At 42.6% G+C, this 25,039-nt stretch overlaps 1 protein-coding gene across 1 annotated transcript in view; it reads left to right on the forward strand.

Annotated features, from left to right (window-relative positions):
- Positions 1 to 25,039, forward strand: part of rin3 (Ras and Rab interactor 3) — a 61,856-nt gene that overhangs the window by 30,616 nt on the left and 6,201 nt on the right. Inside the window, exons 6-13 of the mRNA XM_061986920.1 lie at positions 310 to 1,123; positions 3,332 to 3,509; positions 3,595 to 3,766; positions 12,268 to 12,389; positions 12,463 to 12,649; positions 14,744 to 14,875; positions 14,943 to 15,109; positions 20,998 to 21,112. Coding sequence (XP_061842904.1) covers positions 310 to 1,123; positions 3,332 to 3,509; positions 3,595 to 3,766; positions 12,268 to 12,389; positions 12,463 to 12,649; positions 14,744 to 14,875; positions 14,943 to 15,109; positions 20,998 to 21,112 — 1,887 coding nt within the window. The remainder of the gene's footprint in view (positions 1 to 309; positions 1,124 to 3,331; positions 3,510 to 3,594; positions 3,767 to 12,267; positions 12,390 to 12,462; positions 12,650 to 14,743; positions 14,876 to 14,942; positions 15,110 to 20,997; positions 21,113 to 25,039) is intronic.

A 25,039-nucleotide genomic window follows, 5' to 3' on the forward strand; every position in this document is an offset into this window, starting at 1 on the left:
TTTCAGCTATGGGTCCCTGGGAGTTTAATGTGCGTCCAGTCGTGATAGACGTCTCCTGCGATTTTCGTGTCGATACCTAAAACTAGTAGGAGGGGCTATTTTTTTTTTCTAATTTTAAAGGTGGCGCTAGAGAGCCAATTGTAAAATTTCTCTGCAAAACATGGAGACTTTTCGTGCATGTTAAGGGCCACAAAAAGGCATCCAAACGTGTAGAAGACAAAACACAGCAATTCCAATAGTGAAGTGAATTATATTTGAATATGTAGTAATTAAGTACACCATTATCATCTCCCATTGTATGAATTGCAGACTTCTGGACATCGGCTATGAATGAGAAGACTCAGGGCCAGAACTTGTCTTTGGATCAAAGCCACAACAATTACTTGTATATTAACCCAATCGCTTTGGAGGAGAAATCCAACAAGAAGTCCAAAGACTTTGCCGATTCCACAGAGAAGATCAAAACACCTCAAAGCATCATAAGCTCTTTGCGTAACGGAAATAGTAGAATGAAGGAAACCCTGGAGGGTAAGGGCCAGATTAAGATTCTGCCTCGAGACTCAAAAGTCTTACGAGCCCCTCCCAGGCCCCCGAGCTCGGGTTTAGGCCCTGTGATGGGTCTCCTCTTCTCACCACTGCCCCTGGACAGAATGGAGGAAGAAATAGTGGAGGCACAGGACAAAGAAGGGAGTAAGTCACCTCCTCCATTAAGGCCCCCTGCTCCTCTCCGGCCCAACTCCTCCAGGAATAGTTCTGATGGAACAGAGAAGGAACCAAAACCTCTAATAGGAACCAAACCAGAAGGATTGAGAGAGGAAGAGAATACACTGCTGGATGAAGCGTGGAACAACAAATATCAAGAGGTGGCTCAACAATTTAGCCCTCAGCCTTTAGTGAAGAGACCGTCTCCACCAGTACCTCAGCCAAGGAAAAAACCATCCGTTTTTGAGAGTGCCAATCAGACTACTGGGATGAGAGTAGGCCCTCCCACCCTGGCCAGCCGGCCAGACGTGTCACCGTACTCTCCTCAAGGGGCCACTGTGTTTGGAACTGATCTGGACTCGGGCTCTAATAGCAGCACAGAAGAAGAAGATCTGAACCAGTCACAAGATAAAAACTCGAAGTAGGTCTGGGTCATCTGATTTGACAGTATCCATAACACTGTAAGAATGTGATGTTCTCGTTCATCAGGTCATTGTCTTCTCAGGGCGTTCAATCGGTCGCGACTGCACTGTTTGGTTTGTCTTAGAAGACGTTTCACCGCTCATCAGAGTAGACTTTATCAGTTCATGATCATAGACTTAGATTGGTCAGATCTAGTCTTAGACTTAGATTGGTCACATCTAGTCTTGACTTAGATTGGTCAGATCTAGTTTGAGACTTGGGCGAAATGTCTTCTAAGACAAACCGAACAGTCCAGTTTGGTTTGACTTAGAAGACGTTTCGCCTCTCATCCAAGTCGGCTTTATCCGTTCATGCTCATAGACTTAGATTGGTCAGAAATAGTCCTAGACTTAGAGCGGTCAGATCTAGTCTCGAGTTAGATTGGTCAGATCTAGTCTGAGACTTAGGCAAAACGTCTTCTAAAGACAAACCAAGCAGTCCAGTTTGGTTTGACTTAGAAGACTTTTCGCCTCTCATCCAAGTCGGCTTTATCAGTTCATGCGCATAGACTTAGATTGGTCAGAAATAGTCCTAGACTTAGAGCGGTCAGATCTAGTCTCGAGTTCGATTGGTCACATCTAGTCTGAGACTTAGGCAAATCGTCTTCTAAAGACAAACCAAACAGTCCAGTTTGGTTTGACTTAGAAGACGTTTCGCCTCTCATCCAAGTCGGCTTTATCCGTTCATGCTCATAGACTTAGATTGGTCAGATCTAGTCTTGACTAGATCTGACCAAGATTGTTCGGATCTAGTCTAGAGTAGATCTGACCAATCTAAGTCTAAGACTCAGGCGAAATGTCTTTAGGACAAACCAAACAGTCCAGTTGTGATTAACTGAATGCCCTGAGAACTGTATGAATGTTGTTAGACAACACATTTCTAATAATACTATTGTTCCATTCTAATGTCTTATTTGTGTCTACTACTTAGCTACATGCCGAATTGTTTACAGGCAAATCCGTCATGAATAGTTTGAAACAATTTAAGTTGTTAGTTAGTTAGATACTTTCTTACTCAGTAGGGGTCCTCAAAAAAAACAGATTCACATTTGAATCGTGATTCTTATTCATTCCGATTCTAAATCAATTCATAATTTTCAAATATATATTTATACATTTCTTGTTAAGCATCAACTTTTAAAATATCAAATAATATATTGTGAGAATCGGTTTGAATCGAGAATTGCGCTGAATCAATAATGGAGATTCTGGTTCGAATCGTCACCCCAAGAGTCTGAATTGAATCATGAGTTGTTGTAAGATGCACATCTCAGGTAGATTATCTATCTATTGTCGGAGGCAGATATTTACATATATCCGAATTTAAGTTGTACTTCTTCCATTTCTTAGTCATATTTGAAAACAGCTCGTGTTTTCCATTTCTTCTCTTGATGCTCTGTCAGCAAGTATACTGTGTGTGTTAACCTTGAGTTCTTTGGAATGTGTTTTGACTAGCATTTGTTTTGTCTACAGAGATGGGACGAGAGAGAGGGTGGTGGGATCGGGAAGACAGACCATTTTGGGAGGCGCAATAGAATGTTCTAGGGTTAGACTGGTCTCATAATGTATATTGGCAAAGCTTTGAGAATATACAACAAAATACCTATTCTGTCTCTGGTGGTTTTTCAACTCAGCTTTAAGTGTCGTAAAGAGCTTGGGAGCGAATTGTGACTTGAATTCCCTGGGAGGAACTGGTCCAAAACGCAACAATTTGGGGGCTCGTCCGGGATTCTAATGTACAATCTGTGCTCCCCACAATACCAGAATAAGTCAGCTCGTGCCCAAGGGCCTATCCTTGAGCCATCTATCAGGGTGGTGCACCAGGAGGGGGTAATGTCACCCAATTTGTAGGGGGATGAAGGGGGTCCTGTAAATTGAAAACACGTGTATTTCAGCTTTTAGGCCACAAAGGGAAGAAGTCGGGTGAAATTGTCAACAGGAGGGTACACACTAACCAACAAATCACAACCTGGCGGTGTGGGTTCAGAAAACAAGGAGACAAGACAGTTTGAGCCATTAGTGTCAGTCAACTTAAAAGGGGCGGGGTAAGTGTGGGGAAAGGGACGTCCAGCGGAACAAGCAACACAGTCACCCAGGTCTTTGGATCTATCGATCTATCGATCCAAAGTGAACGACCTTCCTTCTGACTTGACTCTTTCTCATGCTAGTAACACGTCAGAGAGTCGTCAGAGCAAAGTAAAGAGAACACCAACACCCACCTTCATGTTGGACAGAGCTCGTACTCGCCTGTCCATGGTTTTAACTGGCCTCATCAGTCACGACCGTCGCCTCTCACAACGCATTGTGGAGCTGGCCAGGAACCCTTTGAGCTATTTTGGTAACCTGGTGAGGGGAACTAGCCTTGATATATACTACTTTATGTTTTTTTTTTGAATATCCATCGACTGCAGTTTTTATGTTTGACCTGTAGGTGAACGATCACAGAACATTCACCCTCGAGACCATGTCCAACCACTCCACGTCGAGTGAGCTGTTACAGGAGATAAGGCAGATGATGACACAGCTGAAGAGTTACCTGCTCCAGAGTACCGAACTGGAAACCATGATGGACCCACAGCATCAATGTTCAAAAGAAAAACTGGGTATGTACTTCAGCGCCGTCTGTAACCCACTTGTGGTGCAAAACATTATGTTGATAGACAATCATAAATTAACCTTTTTCACAAATACACAATGTTGACATCTATAGTTATATTTTGATAAACAATCATGAATAAATCTTTCAGCACGTACACAATGTTGACATCTATAGTTATATTTTGATAAACAATCATAAATGATTCTTTCAGCACATACACAATGTTGACATCTATAGTTTTATTTTAATAAACAATCATAAATGAGGGGGCGGTACCTCTGGATTGGCAGACCGGGGTGGTGGTTCCTCTCTTTAAGAAGGGGAACCGGAGGGTGTGCTCTAACTATCGTGGGATCACACTCCTCAGCCTTCCCGGTAAGGTCTATTCAGGTGTACTGGAGAGGAGGCTACGCCGGATAGTCGAATCTCGGATTCAGGAGGAACAGTGTGGTTTTCGTCCTGGTCGTGGAACTGTGGACCAGCTCTATACTCTCGGCAGGGTCCTTGAGGGTGCATGGGAGTTTGCCCAACCAGTCTACATGTGTTTTGTGGACTTGGAGAAGGCATTCGACCGTGTCTCTCGGGAAATCCTGTGGGGACTGCTCAGAGAGTATGGGGTTTCGGACTGTCTGATTGTGGCAGTCCGCTCCTTGTATGCTCAGTGCCAGAGCTTGGTCCGCATTGCCGGCAGTAAGTCGGACACGTTTCCAGTGAGGGTTGGACTCCGCCAAGGCTGCCCTTTGTCACCCATTCTGTTCATAACTTTTATGGACAGAATTTCTAGGCGCAGTCAAGGCGTTGAGGGGATCTAGTTTGGTGGCTGCAGGATTAGGTCTCTGCTTTTTCCAATGATGTGGTCCTGATGGCTTCATCTGGCCTAGGATCTTCAGCTCTCACTGGATCGGTTCGCAGCCGAGTGTGAAGCGACTGGGATGAGAATCAGCACCTCCAAGTCCGAGTCCATGGTTCTCGCCCGGAAAAGGGTGGAGTGCCATCTCCGGGTTGGGGAGGAGATCTTGCCCCAAGTGGAGGAGTTCAAGTACCTCGGAGTCTTGTTCACGAGTGAGGGAAGAGTGGATCGTGAGATCGACAGGCGGATCGGTGCGGCGTCTTCAGTAATGCGGACGCTGTATCGATTTGTTGTGGTGAAGAAGGAGCTGAGCCGGAAGGCAAAGCTCTCAATTTACCGGTCGATCTACGTTCCCATCCTCACCTATGGTCATGAGCTTTGGGTTATGACCGAAAGGACAAGATCACGGGTACAAGCGGCCAAAATGAGTTTCCTCCGCCGGGTGATAGGGTGAGAAGCTCTGCCATCCGGGGGGAGCTCAAAGTAAAGCCGCTGCTCCTCCACATGGAGAGGAGCCAGATGAGGTGGTTCGGGCATCTGGTCAGGATGCCACCCGAACGCCTCCCTCGGGAGGTGTTTAGGGCACGTCCGACCAGTAGGAGGCCGCGGGGAAGACCCAGGACACGTTGGGAAGACTATGTCTCCCGGCTGGCCTGGGAACGCCTCGGGATCCCACAGGAAGAGCTGGATGAAGTGGCTGGGGAGAGGGAAGTCTGGGCTTCCCTGCTCAGGCTGCTGCCCCCGCGACCCGACCTCGGATAAGCGGAAGAAGATGGATGGATGGATGGATCATAAATGAACTTTTTCCACAAATACACAATGTTGATATCTATAGTTATATTTTGATAAACAATCAATGAATATTTCAGCACATACACAATGTTGACATCTATCGTTTTATTTTAATAAACAATCATAAATGAACTTTTTCCACAATACACAATTTTGACATCTACAGTTTTATTTTGATAAACAATCATAAATGAATCTTTCAGCACATACACGATGTTGACATCTATAGTTATATTTTGATGAACAATCATAAATGTATCTTTCAGCACGTACACAATGTTGACATCTATAGTTATATTTTGATAAACAATCATAAATTTATCTTTCAGCACGTACACAATGTTGATATCTATAGTTATATTTTGATAAACAATCATAAATGAATCTTTCAGCACATACACAATGTTGACATCTATCGTTTTATTTTAATAAACAATCATAAATGAACTTTTTCCACAATACACAATGTTGACATCTACAGTTTTATTTTGATAAACAATCATAAATGAATCTTTCAGCACATACACGATGTTGACATCTATAGTTATATTTTGATAAACAATCATAAATATATCTTTCAGCACGTACACAATGTTGACATCTATAGTTATATTTTGATAAACAATCATAAATTCATCTTTCAGCACATACACAATGTTGACATCTATAGTTACATTTTGATAAACAATCATAAATTAATCTTTCAGCACATACACAATGTTGACATCTATAGTTATATTTTGGTAAACAATCATAAATGAATCTTTCAGCACATACACAATGTTGACATCTATAGTTATATTTTGATAAACAATCATAAATGAATCGTTCAGCACGTACACAATGTTGACATCTATAGTTATATTTTGATAATCATAAATTAATCTTTCAGCACATACACAACGTTGATATCTATAGTTTTATTTTAATAAACAATCATAAATGAATCTTTCAGCACATACACAATGTTGACATCTATAGTTATATTTTGATAAACAATCATAAATTCATCTTTCAGCACATACACAATGTTGACATCTATAGTTACATTTTGATAAACAATCATAAATTAATCTTTCAGCACATACACAATGTTGACATCTATAGTTATATTTTGATAAACAATCATAAATGAATCTTTCAGCACGTACACAATGTTGACATCTATAATTATATTTTGATAATCATAAATTAATCTTTCAGCACATACACAATGTTGACTTCTATAGTTATATTTTGATAAACAATCATAAATGAATCTTTCAGCACGTACACAATGTTGACATCTAGTTTTATTTTGATAAACAATCATAAATGAATCTTTCAGCACATACACGATGTTGACATATATAGTTATATTTTGATAAACAATCATAAATGAATCTTTCAGCACGTACACAATGTTGACATCTATAATTATATTTTGTTAAACAATCATAAATGAATCTTCCAGCACATACACAATGTTGGCATCTATAGTTATATTTTGATAAACAATCATAAATGAATCTTTCAGCACATACACAATGTTGACATCTATAGTTATATTTTGATAAACAATCATAAATGAATCTTTCAGCACGTACACAATGTTGACATCTATAGTTATATTTTGATAAACAATCATAAATGAATCTTTCAGCACGTACACAATGTTGACATCTATAATTATATTTTGTTAAACAATCATAAATGAATCTTCCAGCACATACACAATGTTGGCATCTATAGTTATATTTTGATAAACAATCATAAATGAATCTTTCAGCACATACACAATGTTGACATCTATAGTTATATTTTGATAAACAGTCATAAATTAATCTTTCAGCACATACACAATGTTGACATCTATAGTTATATTTTGATAAAGATGACAAAAACATGCTGCTCGTAAACGGTACGTTCAAAAACAACAACAAACATGGTTGTAGACACGAAGTTAAATCATAAAATGCAAGCTTACCCCCGCAAAATGGATGCATATTTATGCGGGAGAGTCTTGATACCAATGTCCTTGACCCAGACACACACAAAGAAGTTGTAGACCTCCATGCTTTTACACGTTTTCATCTGTTTTGTCGAGTAGACTGAAATCTGGAGCACTAAATAGTTTGTCTGGGAACGCAGTAGATTCGATAAGTGACCTGCCGGGTGGCAGGGAGTTTCACTAATTTCAGCCGCTTGTACCCGTGAACTTGTCCTTTCGGTCATAACCCAAAGCTCACGACCATAGGTGAGGATGGGAACGTGGATCGACCGGTAAATTGAGAGCTTTGCCTTCCGGCTCAGCTCCTTCTTCACCACAACGGATCGATACAGCGTCGCATTACTGAAGACGCCGCACCAATCCGATCCACTCTTCCCTCACTCGTAAACAAGACTCCTAAGTACTTGAACTCCTCCACTCGGGGCAAGATCTCCTCCCCAACCCGGAGATGGCACTCCACCCTTTTCCGGGCGAGAACCATGGACTAATTAATTCACAATAATGAGATGTATGATTAGATATTATACGAATGAGTCAATGTTTTGTTGAGAGAGCTAAGCCAACATTCATGCATCAAAGTAGCAACCCGCATCTCTGTGCTGACTCGGGTCTACAAAAAGGCACAACAGCGCCGACATTTGCTCCGGAAACTGAGGACTTTTAACACTTGTTTACAGGTCACACGTTTTGCCTAATTCTCAGACTAGATCTGACCAATCTAACTCGAGACTAGATCTGACCGCTCTAAGTCTAGGACTATTTCTGACCAATCTAAGTCTAGGCGCATGAACTGATAAAGCCGACTTGGATGAGAGGCGAAACGTCTTCTAAGTCAAACCAAACTGGACTGTTTGGTTTGTCTTTAGAAGACGTTTTGCCTAAGTCTCAGACTAGATCTGACCAATCTAACTCGAGACTAGATCTGACCGCTCTAAGTCTAGGACTATTTCTGACCAATCTAAGTCTATGCGCATGAACTGATAAAGCCGACTTGGATGAGAGGCGAAACGTCTTCTAAGTCAAACCAAACTGGACTGTTTGGTTTGTCTTTAGAAGACGTTTTGCCTAAGTCTCAGACTACATCTGACCAATCTAACTCGAGACTAGATCTGACCGCTCTAAGTCTAGGACTATTTCTGACCAATTTAAGTCTATGAGCATGAACTTATAAAGCCGACTTGGATGAGAGGCGAAATGTCTTCTAAGTCAAACCAAACAGGACTGTTTGGTTTGTCTTTAGAAGACGTTTTTCCTAAGTCTCAGACTAGATCTGACCAATCTAACACGAGACTAGATCTGACCGCTCTAAGTCTAGGACTATTTCTGACCAATCTAAGTCTATGAGCATGAACTGATAAAGCCGACTTGGATGAGAGGCGAAACGTCTTCTAAGTCAAACCAAACTGGACTGTTTGGTTTGTCTTTAGAAGACGTTTTGCCTAAGTCTCAGACTAGATCTGACCAATCGAACTCGAGACTAGATCTGACCGCTCTAAGTCTAGGACTATTTCTGACCAATCTAAGTCTATGAGCATGAACTGATAAAGCCGACTTGGATGAGAGGCGAAATGTCTTCTAAGTCAAACCAAACAGCACTGTTTGGTTTGTCTTTAGAAGACGTTTTGCCCAAGTCTCAGACTAGATCTGACCAATCTAACTCGAGACTAGATCTGACCGCTCTAAGTCTAGGACTATTTCTGACCAATCTAAGTCTATGAGCATGAACTGATAAAGCCGACTTGGATGAGAGGCGAAACGTCTTCTAAGTCAAACCAAACTGGACTGTTTGGTTTGTCTTTAGAAGACGTTTTGTCTAAGTCTCAGACTAGATCTGACCAATCTAACTCGAGACTAGATCTGACCGCTCTAAGTCTAGGACTATTTCTGACCAATCTAAGTCTATGCGCATGAACTGATAAAGCCGACTTGGATGAGAGGCGAAACGTCTTCTAAGTCAAACCAAACTGGACTGTTTGGTTTGTCTTTAGAAGACGTTTTGTCTAAGTCTCAGACTAGATCTGACCAATCGAACTCGAGACTAGATCTGACCGATCTAAGTCTAGGACTATTTCTGACCAATCTAAGTCTATGAGCATGAACTGATAAAGCCGACTTGGATGAGAGGCGAAATGTCTTCTAAGTCAAACCAAACAGGACTGTTTGGTTTGTCTTTAGAAGACGTTTTTCCTAAGTCTCAGACTAGATCTGACCAATCCAACTCGAGACTAGATCTGACCGCTCTAAGTCTAGGACTATTTCTGACCAATCTAAGTCTATGAGCATGAACTGATAAAGCCGACTTGGATGAGAGGCGAAATGTCTTCTAAGTCAAACCAAACTGGACTGTTTGGTTTGTCTTTAGAAGACGTTTTGCCTAAGTCTCAGACTAGATCTGACCAATCTAACTCGAGACTAGATCTGACCGCTCTAAGTCTAGGACTATTTCTGACCAATCTAAGTCTATGCGCATGAACTGATAAAGCCGACTTGGATGAGAGGCGAAACGTCTTCTAAGTCAAACCAAACTGGACTGTTTGGTTTGTCTTTGGAAGATGTTTTGCCTAAGTCTCAGACTAGATCTGACCAATCTAACTCGAGACTAGATCTGACCGCTCTAAGTCTAGGACTATTTCTGACCAATCTAAGTCTATGAGCATGAACTGATAAAGCCGACTTGGATGAAAGGCGAAATGTCTTCTAAGTCAAACCAAACAGGACTGTTTGGTTTGTCTTTAGAAGACGTTTTGCCCACGTCTCAGACTAGATCTGACCAATCTAACTCGAGACTAGATCTGACCGCTCTAAGTCTAGGACTATGTCTGACCAATCAAAGTCTATGCGCATGAACTGATAAAGCCGACTTGGATGAGAGGCGAAACGTCTTCTAAGTCAAACCAAACTGGACTGTTTGGTTTGTCTTTGGAAGAAGTTTTGCCTAAGTCTCAGACTAGATCTGACCAATCGAACTCGAGACTAGATCTGACCGCTCTAAGTCTAGGACTATTTCTGACCAATCTAAGTCTATGAGCATGAACTGATAAAACATCTCATCCTGGTTCAACTTCCTCACTGCTACCACCAAAACAAAAGTCTCCCGCATAACAAAACAGGCCAGGAAAATAGCCAGAACAGCCCAACTTCCTCTGACTCAACTTTCCCGGCGCATTTTGGAAAAGAAGGCCGTCCTCATAACTGAGGACCCCTACCACCCCTGCACCACTCTCGATGCTCCTTTCCACCCGGTCCAGGGTCCCTGACATCCTATCTCTAAGGGAGCTTCTCACCCTTAGAGATAGGGTGAGAAGCTCTGCCATCCGGGAGGAGCTCAAAGTAAAGCCGCTGCTCCTCCACATGGAGAGGAGCCAGATGAGGTGGTTCGGGCATCTGGTCAGGATGCCACCCGAACGCCTCCCTAGGGAGGTGTTTAGGGCACGTCCAACCGGTAGGAGGCCACGGGGAAGACCCAGGACACGTTGGGAAGACTATGTCTCCCGGCTGGGCTGGGAACGCCTCGGGGTTCCCTGGGAAGAGCTGGACGAAGTGGCTGGGGAGAGGAAAGTCTGGGCTTCCCTGCTTAGACTGTTGCCCCTGCGACCCGTCCTTGGATAAGCGGAAGAAGATGGATGTTAGACAATGCCAGGGGCTACGATGACTCCTTGTCACAGTAGCTCTTGGTAGCGGTTAGAGATGCCCGGTTTGCGGGCACAACCGCGGAGTCCGCGGATTATCCGCGGATCGGGCGGATGAAATTTAAAAAAATTAGATTTTATCCGCGGGTCGGGTCGGGTCGGGTGGTTGAAATAAAAAAAAAATTAGATTTTAAATAGATTCAGGCGGGTGGCTGTTAAACCAATTCGGAAATATATATACATAGTTAAATGTTGTTACCCACATACGAAAAACGAGCAGGCACCTGCTGCATATGCAACAGAAGAAAAAAAAAGAAAAGAGATGGACACTTTTACGGAGCGGAGAAGGGACGCCTCGCCAGGGTCCGGGACCGAGGCCCCTTCCCCCGAGAGGGCCCCACCGGGAGCCGTAGCTGAGGCGATCCGCGAGAAGGGCCCGACGCACGTCCAGGGTCACCACCGCGCCCACCGCACCGACACCCCGCCTCGTCCGCCTTCGCCGCGGCCGGCGTCACGCGCAGCAGGTAAGCAGCTTACCTGCCCGCCACCCCCGTGGCCGGGGGCTCGTAACAGGGGTCACTCCGCGCGCTCCGCCCGCGCAGCTTACCTGCCCGCCACCCCCATTGCCGGGGGCGCGTAACAGGGGTCACTCCGCGCGCAGTGCGCTCACGAAAGGGGTGGGGCTCACCCTGGTTGTTATAGACAGCAGCTGGACGGTGGCCATGGAAGTCGGAACCCGCTAAGGAGTGTGTAACAACCCACCTGCCGAATCAACTAGCCCTGAAAATGGATGGCGCTGGAGCGTCGGGCTCATACGCGGCCGTCGCCGGCAGCGAGACGCGCTTGGAGGTGCGCTCAGCGCGGCTCCCATATGATTGCGCACTGGTGTGCGTCTGGGTCGTGACAGCGTGGCACGCGAATGTCTGCGCTGCTTTGGATCAGTCTCCTTTCTTTAACAGGCAAAAGCTTTATAACCTCACTAATGCCTTGCATCGTCTATATTAGATATATAACAACGGGCGGGTGCGGCCGGATGCGGTTCTGATCAAATGTTACATCGGGTGGATGGCGGATGGTTGACGACTTTCTGATGCGGTTGCGGATGAAATAATTGCCTATCCGCGCATCTCTAGTAGCTGTACCCATGGAGTTTCAGAAGGCCGACCTTAGCTGCACTGTAAATGTAGTCCAAGGTAGCATCACGTAAGATAAAAGGCTAAGATGTCTGTGTCCTGTCCCTGCAGAGAGCATCGTTGAAGCAGCCCTATGTAAAAGCGTCCTGAAGCCACTGAGGGAGCCTATTTACGAGAACCTGGAAAGACTGCAATTCAGCAATGGTAGCCTTAAGCAAATGGCACAGAAACAGGTATAACAACATCTGGTTGCCCTTTTTGTTTGAAAATGAAAAACAGAGGTCCGTGTGATTCTGTGTCAATTAGTCTGTAGTTCTCGGCAGTACCACCACGGCCCTAGGAGTTACCACCGCGGTCCCGGAAACCTCGGCAATGGAGAAGATTAGCATCAAATTCAGTAATCTCCATCTTGAGTACTCTCCTCAAAAGAAGATTGAACTCCTGCTAAAGGCCTGCAAGATCATCTACGACTCGATGTCTGTCAGCTCTCCAGGTAAGGGCACAAGAAAAACATTCTTTATTGGCACACCACTCTCTAGGCTCCAGGCAAAGGCGGTGGCACTCCCTCCCTTCTCTTTGTCTTGCCCTGTCTTGTTTAACCTTCTTCTAGCCTTGTTTTGCTCTGCTCTCCAAAATCTGAACAATGAAACAAAATTGACAAGATCTCAGGTTCAAGGGAACTTGCCCCTTCTGACTGAACGGTTGTTGCTGGACACACGACGGACTCTTAGGAGAAGAGGAGTGCCGCGTGCCTGGCGACCCTCTCAGTCTAGGACGTTAAAGATATCTACTCATTTGGAACCATGATAACAGGACGTCTGCGGATTGGAGTAAGTGTTTCCGCGGCGTATCCACAAATTGGAAGACGCTGGCAGCTCTTCAAGGTACCCCAAAACTGCCACAGATCATTGGAGGGTGCGGGCTAAGCCTGGACACTCAGACTTTTGTGGTTTTGGACAAAATCGTGAACTGGACAACATTGGAGACGCCATCTGTTCTACAATTAGAGAGAAAAGTTTGACATTTTTTGTTCTCTCGTTCAAAAAACCGACATTCTTATCTGGATTGGTTTCCCTGGCTGCGACATGGCAAGAAGAGTTCAACAAAGACAAAACAAACTCCTTCCCTGTCAACAACACCCAGGGATTGAACTCTGTTCGCCGCGCTTGCGGAGTGAATTCTCCGCCCCATCAATCAATCAATCAATCAATAAATCAAAGTTTACTTATATAGCCCTAAATCACGAGTGTCTCAAAGGGCTGAACAAGCCACAACGACATCCTCGGGCAACCCACATCAGGGGAAGAAAAAACTCAACCCAATGGGATGACAATGAGAAACCTTGGAGGGAACCGCAGATATGTTAGATCCACTATGGACTGGACTCTTACTATTATGTTAGATCCACTATGGACTGGACTCTCACACTATTATGTTAGATCCACTATGGACTGGACTCTCACTATTATGTTAGATCCACTATGGACTGGACTCTCACACTATTATGTTAGATCCACTATGGACTGGACTCTCACTATTATGTTAGATCCACTATGGACTGGACTCTTTCACTATTATGTTAGATCCACTATGGACTGGACTCTCACACTATTATGTTAGATTCATTATGGACTGGACTCTCACTATTATGTTTGATCCACTATGGACTGGACTCTCACTATTATGTTAGATCCACTATGGACTGGACTCTCACTATTATGTTAGATCCACTATGGACTGGATTCTCACTATTATGTTAGATCCACTGTGGACTGGACTCTCACTATTATGTTAGATCCACTATGGATTGGACTCTCACACTATTATGTTAGATCTACTATGGACTGGACTCTCACACTATTATGTTAGATCCACTATGGACTGGACTCTCACACTATTATGTTAGATCCACTATGGACTGGACTCTCACTATTATGTTAGATCCACTATGGACTGCACTCCCACTATTATGTTAGATCCACTATGGACTGGACTCTCACTATTATGTTAGATCCACTATGGACTGGACTCTCACACTATTATGTTAGATCCATTATGGACTGGACTCTGACTAATAAGTTAGATCCACTACTTTTACAATATTATGCTAGACCCACTCGATGTCCATTGCATCCGGTCTCCCCTAGAGGGGGGGGCTTACCCACATATGCGGTCCTCTCCAAGGTTTCTCATAGTCATTCACATTGACGTCCCACTGGGTTGTGAGTTTTACCTTGCCCTTATGTGGGCTCTGAACCGAGGATGTCGTTGTGGCTTGTGCAGCCCTTTGAGACACTTGTGATTTAGGGCTATATAAATAAACATTGATTGATTGATTGAATGATTTAATCTCCTTTCTAATGAGTTACATTTTCTTATTTAAAAAAATTCATAAAGTCATCTGCCGAGTGGTTGGCGCTACCGGGAGGAGTTCCATCCTCCTGTTGCAAGTCTCGGGGTTTCTTGGCGCTATTCATTGTGCAATGACACTAAAGAGCTTCTTCGTCTTCTGCTACGAAGCACAATGAAATGTAATCCAATCATCTGTCCTCTAATGCAGTGTAAACATGGCTGCTTGTTTGTTTAGGGCGGGCCCACGGAGCTGACGACTTCCTGCCTGTAATGATGTATGTCCTGGGGAGATCTAATCTGGCAGCCTTGATGCTGGATGTGGAATACATGATGGAGTTGATGGACCCCGCACTAACAATAGGAGAAGGTTGATACTCCCCTTCCTAACCCCGATGAACCCTTCTGTCCCCTGAATTGACTCCGCATGTGTTTAGGTTCCTATTATTTGACCACCACCTACGGGGCTCTGGAGCACATTAAGGAGTTTGACCAACAGAAGTCAGCGCCACGGCAGCTCAGTCGAGAGGTTCAGGACTCCATCCAGCGTTGGGAGAGACGACGCACAGTCAACCTGGAGGGTTTAGCTCCAAACCCTGTTCAGGTACACGGACACTCATTCTCCAACGTTTGAACTTGTGATAGTCGGACATTCAACAACACAAAAACTAAACTGAAATCTACGTTGCCATCCTCACTTACGGTCATGATCTTTGGGTTAGGACCTAAAGGACAAGATCACAAGTACAAGCGGCCCAAATGAGTTTCCTTTGTCGGGTGGAGGAGCTTCTCCCTTAGAGATATGGTGAGAAGAGGTCGGATTAGCTGGTCTGATCTGGTCAGAATGCCCCTCGAACGGTCTTTAGGGCGCTTCCGACCGGTAGGAGACCACGGGGAAGACCCAGGACACTTGGAGAGACTACGTCTCCCAGCTGGTCTGGGAACGCCTCAGGATCAATCAATGCAATCAATGTTTATTTACATAGCCCTAAATCACAACGACATCCTCGGTTCAGAGCCCACATAAGGGCAAGGAAAAACTCACAACCCAGTGGGATGTCAATGTGAATGACTATGAAAAACCTTGGAGAGGGCTGCAGATGTGGATCTAACATAATAGTGAGAGTCCAGTCCATAGTGGATCTAACATAATAGTGAGAGTCCAGTCCATAGTGGATCTAACATAATAGTGAGAGTCCAGTCCATAGTGGATCTAACATAATAGTGTGAGAGTTTAGTCCATAGTGGATCTAACATAATAGTGTGAGAGTCCAGTCCATAGTGGATCTAACATAATAGTGTGAGTCCAGTCCATAGTGGATCTAACATAATAGTGTGAGAGTCCAGTCCATAGTGGATCTAACATAATAGTGAGAGTCCAGTCCATAGTGAATCTAATATAATAGTGAGAGTCCAGTCCATAGTGGATCTAACATAATAGTGTGAGAGTCCAGTCCATAGTGGATCTAACATAATAGTGTGAGAGTCCAGTCCATAGTGGATCTAACATAATAGTGAGAGTCCAGTCCATAGTGGATCTAACATAATAGTGAGAGTCCAGTCCATAGTGGATCTAACATAATAGTGAGAGTCCAGTCCATAGTGGATCTAACATAATAGTGAGAGTCCAGTCCATAGTGGATCTAACATAATAGTGAGAGTCCAGTCCATAGTGGCTCTAACATAATAGTGAGAATCCAGTCCATAGTGGATCTAACATAATAGTGAGAGTCCAGTCCATAGTGGATCTAACATAATAGTGAGAGTCCAGTCCATAGTGGATCTAACATATTAGTGAGAGTCCAGTCCATAGTGGATCTAACATAATAGTGAGAGTCCAGTCCATAGTGGATCTAACTTAATAGTGAGAGTCCAGTCCATAGTGGATCTAACATAATAGTGAGAGTCCAGTCCATAGTGGATCTAACATAATAGTGAGAGTCCAGTCCATAGTGGATCTAACATAATAGTGAGAGTCCAGTCCATAGTGGATCTAACATATTAGTAAGAGTCCAGTCCATAGTGGATCTAACATAATAGTGAGAGTCCAGTCCATAGTGGATCTAACATATTAGTGAGAGTCCAGTCCATAGTGGATCTAACATAATAGTAAGAGTCCAGTCCATAGTGGATCTAACATAATAGTGTGAGAGTCCAGTCCATAGTGGGTCTAGCATAATATTGTGAGAGTCCAGTCCATAGTGGATCTAACATAATAGTGTGAGAGTCCAGTCCATAGTGGATCTAACATAATAGTGAGAGTCCAGTCCATAGTGGATCTAACATAATAGTGAGAGTCTAGTCCATAGTGGATCTAACATATTAGTGAGAGTCCAGTCCATAGTGGATCTAACATAATAGTGAGAGTCCAGTACATAGTGGATCTAACATAATAGTAAGAGTCCAGTCCATAGTGGATCTAACATAATAGTGAGAGTCCAGTACATAGTGGATCTAACATAATAGTAAGAGTCCAGTCCATAGTGGGGCCAGCAAGAGACCATCTCGAGCGGAGACAGGTCAGCAGTGCAGAGATGTCCCCAACAGATACACAGGCGAGCGGTCCACCCCGGGTCCCGACTCTGGACAGCCAGCACTTCATCCATGGCCACCGGACCTTGGATCCCCCGGGAAGAGCTGGACCAAGTAGCTCAGTAGAGGGACGTCTGGGCTTCTCTGCTTAGGCTGCTGCCCCCGTGACACCACTGCGGACAAGTAGAAGTAGATGAATGGATGAAATACACCAAATTAAATAAAAATGTCTCGGCATAACTGGTTTTCTAAGTAAAATTCCGATCCAATACTTTGTGTAAATAGGCGTGTATATCTTCAAATAAAAACATATCTACACAGCGTAGGAGGATACAATAGCGTCACAATGTAAACAAACGCCATGAGTGGATCTACACCTGACATCCACTGTAATGATACCAAGTACAGGAGCGTATCTAGTCGATACTACTATGATTGCATCGATATTTTTTATCGTCACAAAATATTTTTTACTGTTTAAAATTCATATTATGTTTATAAATTTTGTATTATGTATTATATATATATATATATATATATATATTTATGGATGGTTTATAAAGTCAGTAAATATGTCCCTGGACACATGAGGACTTTGAATATGACCAATGTATGATCCTGTAACTACTTGGTATCGGATCCATACCTAAATGTGTGGTATCATCCAAAACTAATGTAAAGTATCAAAGAATAATAATAATAATAATAATAATAATAATAGATTTAATTTGTTAAAAGCTTTTTACATTGAGTAAACAACCTCAAAGTGCTACAGTGTTTAAAAAATAAAAATAAATGAATAAAAAGATAATAAAAAATAAATACAAATAAAAACTAGAACAGCCAAATAGCTAGAACTAGTATGCATATATACATATATATATATATATATATATATATATATATATAAAAAAGGCTTTTTTAAAAAGAAGGGTTTTTAAGCCTTTTTTAAAAGCATCCACGGTCTGTGGTCCCTCAGGTGGTCAGGGAGAGCGAAGAGAAGCATAAGTGATTATTACATTTTAACAGACGTGTAGATAGAACATGTTAAAACAGAAATATTAACAGTAAATGAACAAGTGGATTAATGATCAATTTTTACAGTTTGTCCCTCATAAAGTGTACAAAATAATAGGTGTATAAATGACACAATATGTTACTGCATAGACTAATTAGGAGTCTTTGTTTGTTTACTTACTACTAAAAGACAAGTTGTCTAGTATGTCCACTATTTTATTTAAGGACTATATTCCAACACAGTGTTACTGTTCAAACAATGTGTAATGTTACAGTGGCCAAACATATTACATATACTTCATGAATAAAACCTCCGCCTTTTTATCAATGAATACTTAGGCCTACTATGCTGCTGTATTTTAATGTTGTCTTTATGGTGGTACTTGATGAATACTTAGGTCTACTACACTACTGTATTTAATGTTGTCATTATGGTGGTACTTAATGAATACTTAGGACTACTACACTACTGTATTTAATGTTGTCATTATGGTGGTACTTAATGAATACTTAGGTCTACTACACTACTGTATTTTAATGTTAATATGGTGGTACTTGACGAATACTTAGGTCTACTACACTACTGTATTTTAATGTTATTATGGTGGTACTTAATGAATACTTAGGTCTACTACACTACTGTATTTAATGTCATGATGGTAGTACTTAATGAATACTTAGGTCTACTACACTACTGTATTCAATGTTGTCATTATGGTGGTACTTAATGAATACTTAGGTCTACTACACTACTGTATTTAATGTTGTCATTATGGTGGGACTTAAAGAATACTTAGGTCTACTACACTACTGTATTTAATGTTGTCATTATGGTGGTACTTAATGAATACTTAGATCTACTACACTACTGTATTTTAATGTTGTCATTATGGTGGTACTTGATGAATACTTAGGTCTACTACACTACTGTATTTAATGTTGTCATTATGGTGGTACTTAATGAATACTTAGGTCTACTACACTACTGTATTTAATGTTGTCATTATGGTGGTACTTAATGAATACTTAGATCTACTACAATACTGTATTTAATGTCATGATGGTGGTACTTAATGAATACTTAGGTCTACTACACTGCTGTATTTAATATTGTCATTATGGTGGTACTTAATGAATACTTAAGTCTACTACACTACTGTATTTAATGTCATTATGGTGGTACGTAATGAATACTTAGGTCTACTACACTACTGTATTTAATGTTGTCATTATGGTGGTACTTAATGAATACTTAGGTCTACTACACTACTGTATTTAATGTTGTCATTATGGTGGTACTTAATGAATACTTAGGTCTACTACACTACTGTATTTAATGTTGTCATTATGGTGGTACTTAATGAATACTTAGGTCTACTACACTACTGTATTTAATGTTGTCATTATGGTGGTACTTAATGAATACTTAGGTCTACTACACTACTGTATTTAATGTCATGATGGTGGTACTTAATGAATACTTAGGTCTACTACACTACTGTATTTAATGTCATTATGGTGGTACTTAATGAATACTTAGGTCTACTACACTACTGTATTTAATGTCATTATGGTGGTACTTGATGAATACTTAGATCTACTACACTACTGTATTTAATGTTGTCATTATGGTGGTACTTAATGAATACTTAGATCTACTACACTACTGTATTTAATGTTGTCATTATGGTGGTACTTAATGAATACTTAGATCTACTACAATACTGTATTTAATGTCATGGTGGTACTTAATGAATACTTAGGTCTACTACACTACTGTATTTTAATGTTGTCATTATGGTGGTACTTGATGAATACTTAGGTCTACTACACTACTGTATTTAATATTGTCATTATGGTGGTACTTAATGAATACTTAAGTCTACTACACTACTCTATTTAATGTTGTCATTATGGTGGTACTTAATGAATACTTAGGTCTACTACACTACTGTATTTAATGTTGTCATTATGGTGGTACTTAATGAATACTTAGGTCTACTACACTACTGTATTTAATGTCATTATGGTGGTACTTGATGAATACTTAGGCCTACTACACTACTGTATTTAATGTTGTCATTATGGTGGTACTTAATGAATACTTAGGTCTACTACACTACTGTATTTAATGTTATTATGGTGGTACTTAATGAATACTTAGGTCTACTACACTACTGTATTTAATGTTGTCATTATGGTGGTACTTAATGAATACTTAAGTCTACTACACTACTGTATTCAATGTTGTCATTATGATAGTACTTAATGAATACTTAGGTCTACTACACTACTGTATTTAATGTTGTCATTATGGTGGTACTTAATGAATACTTAGGTCTACTACACTACTGTATTTAATGTTGTCATTATGGTGGTACTTAATGAATACTTAGGTCTACTATACGACTATTTAATGTTGTCATTATGGTGGTACTTAATGAATACTTAGGTCTACTACGCTACTGTATTTAATGTTGTCTTTATAGTGGTACTTAATGAATACTTAGGTCTACTACACTACTGTATTTAATGTTGTCATTATGGTGGTACTTAACGAATACTTCGGTCTACTACACTACTGTATTTAATGTTGTCATTATGGTGGTACTTAATGAATACTTAGGTCTACTACACTACTGTATTTAATGTTGTCATTATGGTGGTACTTAACGAATACTTCGGTCTACTACACTACTGTATTTAATGTTGTCATTATGGTGGTACTTAATGAATACTTAGGTCTACTATACGACTGTATTTAATGTTGTCATTATGGTGGTACTTAATGAATACTTAGGTCTACTACACTACTGTATTTAATGTTGTCATTATGGTGGTACTTAATGAATACTTAGGTCTACTACACTACTGTATTTAATGTTATTATTATGGTGGTACTTAATGAATACTTAGAGTATTTAATGTTGTCTTCACCTGTAGGAGTTTTTGACCGTCTTCTCTCCTGAAATTGGACGGAACCCCAAGACCTTCGCCGTCCTTCCCACCACCAGCGTGCAGCAGCTGGCTGAAGAATGTTCTGCACGCTTCCAACAAGGTAGGGTGGGAGTGGGAGTGGGAGTGCTGGGAAATGATCACAGCAAAGGGATGGATGGTGTTAAAGTAGGTGAGTCCAGAAAGTATCCACACACTTCACTTTGTTCCTATGTAAACGGAATACATTCATTTTTGTCCTCAAAATTCTACACACAATACCCCATCATGACCAGGTCAAATAATATTTTTTGCAAATGAAGAAATGACATGTACAGAAGTATTCACAGCCTTTGCCACGAAGCTCAAACGTGAGATCAGACACATTTTGTTCCAACTGATCATCCTGGAGATGTTCCTACTGCCTAATTGGAGACCATTTGTGCTAAATTCAGTTGGTTTTGGACAGGAACACACCTGTCCGTATATGAAGTCCACACTTGACAGTGCATGCAGAGCACAGACCCAAGATTGAAGTCCAAGGAATTGTCTGTAGACCAGGATTGTCTTGAGACACAAATCTGCGGAAGGGTACAGAACAATGTCTTCTGCCTTGAAGGTCTTAATGAGCACAGTGGCCTCCATCATCCGTAAATGGAAGAAGTTTGGGACCACCAGGACTCTTCTTAGAGCTGGTTGGGCGTCTAAAGTGAGGCGATTGGAGAAGGAGGACCCTGGTCAGGGAGGTGACCAAGACCCTGGTCACTCTGTCAGAGCTACAACCGTGGTAGAGTGACCAGACCGGAAGCTGTTTCTTAGTCAAAAGTTTGCCAAAATGCAGCTGATAGACTCTCGGACCATGGCAAACTACATTCTCTGGTCTGATGAGACCAAGATTGAAGTCCAAGGAATTGTCTGTAGACCAGGATTGTCTTGAGACACACGTCTGGGGGAAGGCTACAGAACAATGTCTTCTGCCTTGAAGGTCTTAATGAGCACAGTGGCCTCTTTCATCCGTAAATGGAAGAAGTTTGGGACCACCAGGACTCTTCCTAGAGCTGGCCGGCCGTCTAAAGTGAGGCGATTGGAGAAGGAGGACCCAGGTCAGGGAGGTGACCAAGACCATTGTTACTATGTCAGAGCTTCTTAGTCAAAAGTTTGCCAAAATGCAGCTGAAAGACTCTCAGACCATGGCAAACTAAATTCTCTGGTCTGATGAGACCAAGATTGAAGTCCAAGGAATTGTCTGTAGACCAGGATTGGCTTGAGAAGGCTACAGAACAATGTCTTCTGCCTTGAAGGTCTTAATGAGCACAGTGGCCTCCATCATCCGTAAATGGAAGATGTTTGGGACCACCAGGACTCTTCCTAGAGCTGGCCGGCCGTCTAAAGTGAGGCGATTGGAGAAGGAGGACCCTGGTCAGGGAGGTGACAAAGAGCATGGTCACTCTGTCAGAGCTACAATCGTGGTAGAGTGACCAGACCGGAAGCTATTTCTTAGTCAAAAGTTTGCCGAAATGCAGCTGAAAGACTCTCAGACCATGGCAAACTAAATTCTCTGGTCTGATGAGACCAAGATTGAAGTCCAAGGAATTGTCTGTAGACCAGGATTGTCTTGAGGCAGACGTCTGGGGGAAGGGTACAGAACAATGTCTTCTGCCTTGAAGGTCTTAATGAGCACAGTGGCCTCCATCATCCGTAAATGGAAGACGTTTGGGACCACCAAGGCTCTGGCCGGCCATCTAAAGTGAGCGATTGGAGAAGAAGGACCCAGGTCAGGGAGGTTACCAAGACCATGGTTACTCTGTCAGAGCTTCTTAGTCAAAAGTTTGCCAAAATGCAGCTGAAAGACTCTCAGACCATGGCAAACTAAATTCTCTGGTCTGATGAGACCAAGATTGAAGTCCAAGGAATTGTCTGTAGACCAGGATTGGCTTGAGAAGGCTACAGAACAATGTCTTCTGCCTTGAAGGTCTTAATGAGCACAGTGGCCTCCATCATCCGTAAATGGAAGACGTTCGGTACCACCAGGACTCTTCATAGAGCTGGTCGGCCGTCTAAAGTGAGGCGATTGGACAAGGAGGACCCTGGTTAGGGAGGTGACCAAGACCATGGTCCCTCTGTCAGAGCTACAACCGTGGTAAAGTGACCAGACCGGAAGCTATTTCTTAGTCAAAGGTTGGCCAAAATGCAGCTGAAAGACTCTCAGACCATGGCAAACTAAATTCTCTGGTCTGATGAGACCAAGATTTAAGTCCAAGGAATTGTCTGTAGACCAGAATTGTCTTGAGGCAGACGTATGGGGGAAGGGTACAGAACAATGTCTTCTGCCTTGAAGGTCTTAATGAGCACAGTGGCCTCCATCATCCGTAAATGGAAGACGTTTGGGACCACCAAGGCTCTGGCCGGCCATCTAAAGTGAGCGATTGGAGAAGAAGGACCCAGGTCAGGGAGGTTACCAAGACCATGGTTACTCTGTCAGAGCTTCTTAGTCAAAAGTTTGCCAAAATGCAGCTGAAAGACTCTCAGACCATGGCAAACTAAATTCTCTGGTCTGATGAGACCAAGATTGAAGTCCAAGGAATTGTCTGTAGACCAGGATTGGCTTGAGAAGGCTACAGAACAATGTCTTCTGCCTTGAAGGTCTTAATGAGCACAGTGGCCTCCATCATCCGTAAATGGAAGACGTTCGGGACCACCAGGACTCTTCCTAGAGCTGGCCGGCCGTCTAAAGTGAGGCGATTGGAGAAGGAGGACCCTGGTCAGGGAGGTGACTAAGACCATGGTCACTCTGTCAGAGCTACAACCGTGGTAGAGTGACCAGACCGGAAGCTATTTCTTAGTCAAAAGTTTGCCAAAATGAAGCTGAAAGACTCTTAGACCATGGCAAACTAAATTCTCTGGTCTGATGAGACCAAGATTGAAGTCAAAGGAATTGTCTGTAGACCAGGATTGACTTGAGGCACACGTCTGGGGGAAGGCTACAGAACAATGTCTTCTGCCTTGAAGGTCTTAATGAGCACAGTGGCCTCCATCATCCGTAAATGGAAGACGTTTGGGACCACTAGGGCTCTGGCCGGCCATCTAAAGTGAGCGATTGGAGAAGAAGGACCCAGGTCAGGAAGGTGACCAAGACCATGGTTACTCTGTCAGAGACTCTTAGTCAAAAGTTTGCCAAAATGCAGCTGAAAGACTCTCAGACCATGGCAAACTAAATTCTCTGGTCTGATGAGACCAAGATTGAAGTCCAAGGAATTGTCTGTAGACCAGGATTGGCTTGAGAAGGCTACAGAACAATGTCTTCTGCCTTGAAGGTCTTAATGAGCACAGTGGCCTCCATCATCCGTAAATGGAAGACGTTCGGTACCACCAGGACTCTTCATAGAGCTGGCCGGCCGTCTAAAGTGAGGCGATTGGAGAAGGAGGACCCTGGTCAGGGAGGTGACCAAGACCATGGTCACTCTGTCAGAGCTACAACCGTGGTAGAGTGACCAGACCGAAAGCTATTTCTTAGTCAAAAGTTTGCCAAAATGCAGCTGAAAGACTCTTAGACCATGGCAAACTAAATTCTCTGGTCTGATGAGACCAAGATTGAAGTCAAAGGAATTGTCTGTAGACCAGGATTGATTTGAGGCACACGTCTGGGGGAAGGCTACTGAACAATGTCTTCTGCCTTGAAGGTCTTAATGAGCACAGTGGCCTCCATCATCCGTAAATGGAAGACGTTTGGGACCACCAGGGCTCTGGCCGGCCATCTAAAGTGAGCGATTGGAGAAGAAGGACCCAGGTCAGGGAGGTGACCAAGACCATGGTCGCTCTGTCAGAGCTTCTTAGTCAAAAGTTTGCCAAAATGCAGCTGAAAGACTCTCAGACTATGGCAAACTAAATTCTCTGGTCTGATGAGACCAAGATTGAAGTCCAAGGAATTGTCTGTAGACCAGGATTGGCTTGAGAAGGCTACAGAACAATGTCTTCTGCCTTGAAGGTCTTAATGAGCACAGTGGCCTCCATCATCCGTAAATGGAAGAAGTTTGGGACCACCAGGGCTCTG

The sequence above is a fragment of the Nerophis lumbriciformis genome, linkage group LG26 (genome assembly GCF_033978685.3).
Source record: "Nerophis lumbriciformis linkage group LG26, RoL_Nlum_v2.1, whole genome shotgun sequence".
NCBI lineage: Eukaryota > Metazoa > Chordata > Actinopteri > Syngnathiformes > Syngnathidae > Nerophis > Nerophis lumbriciformis.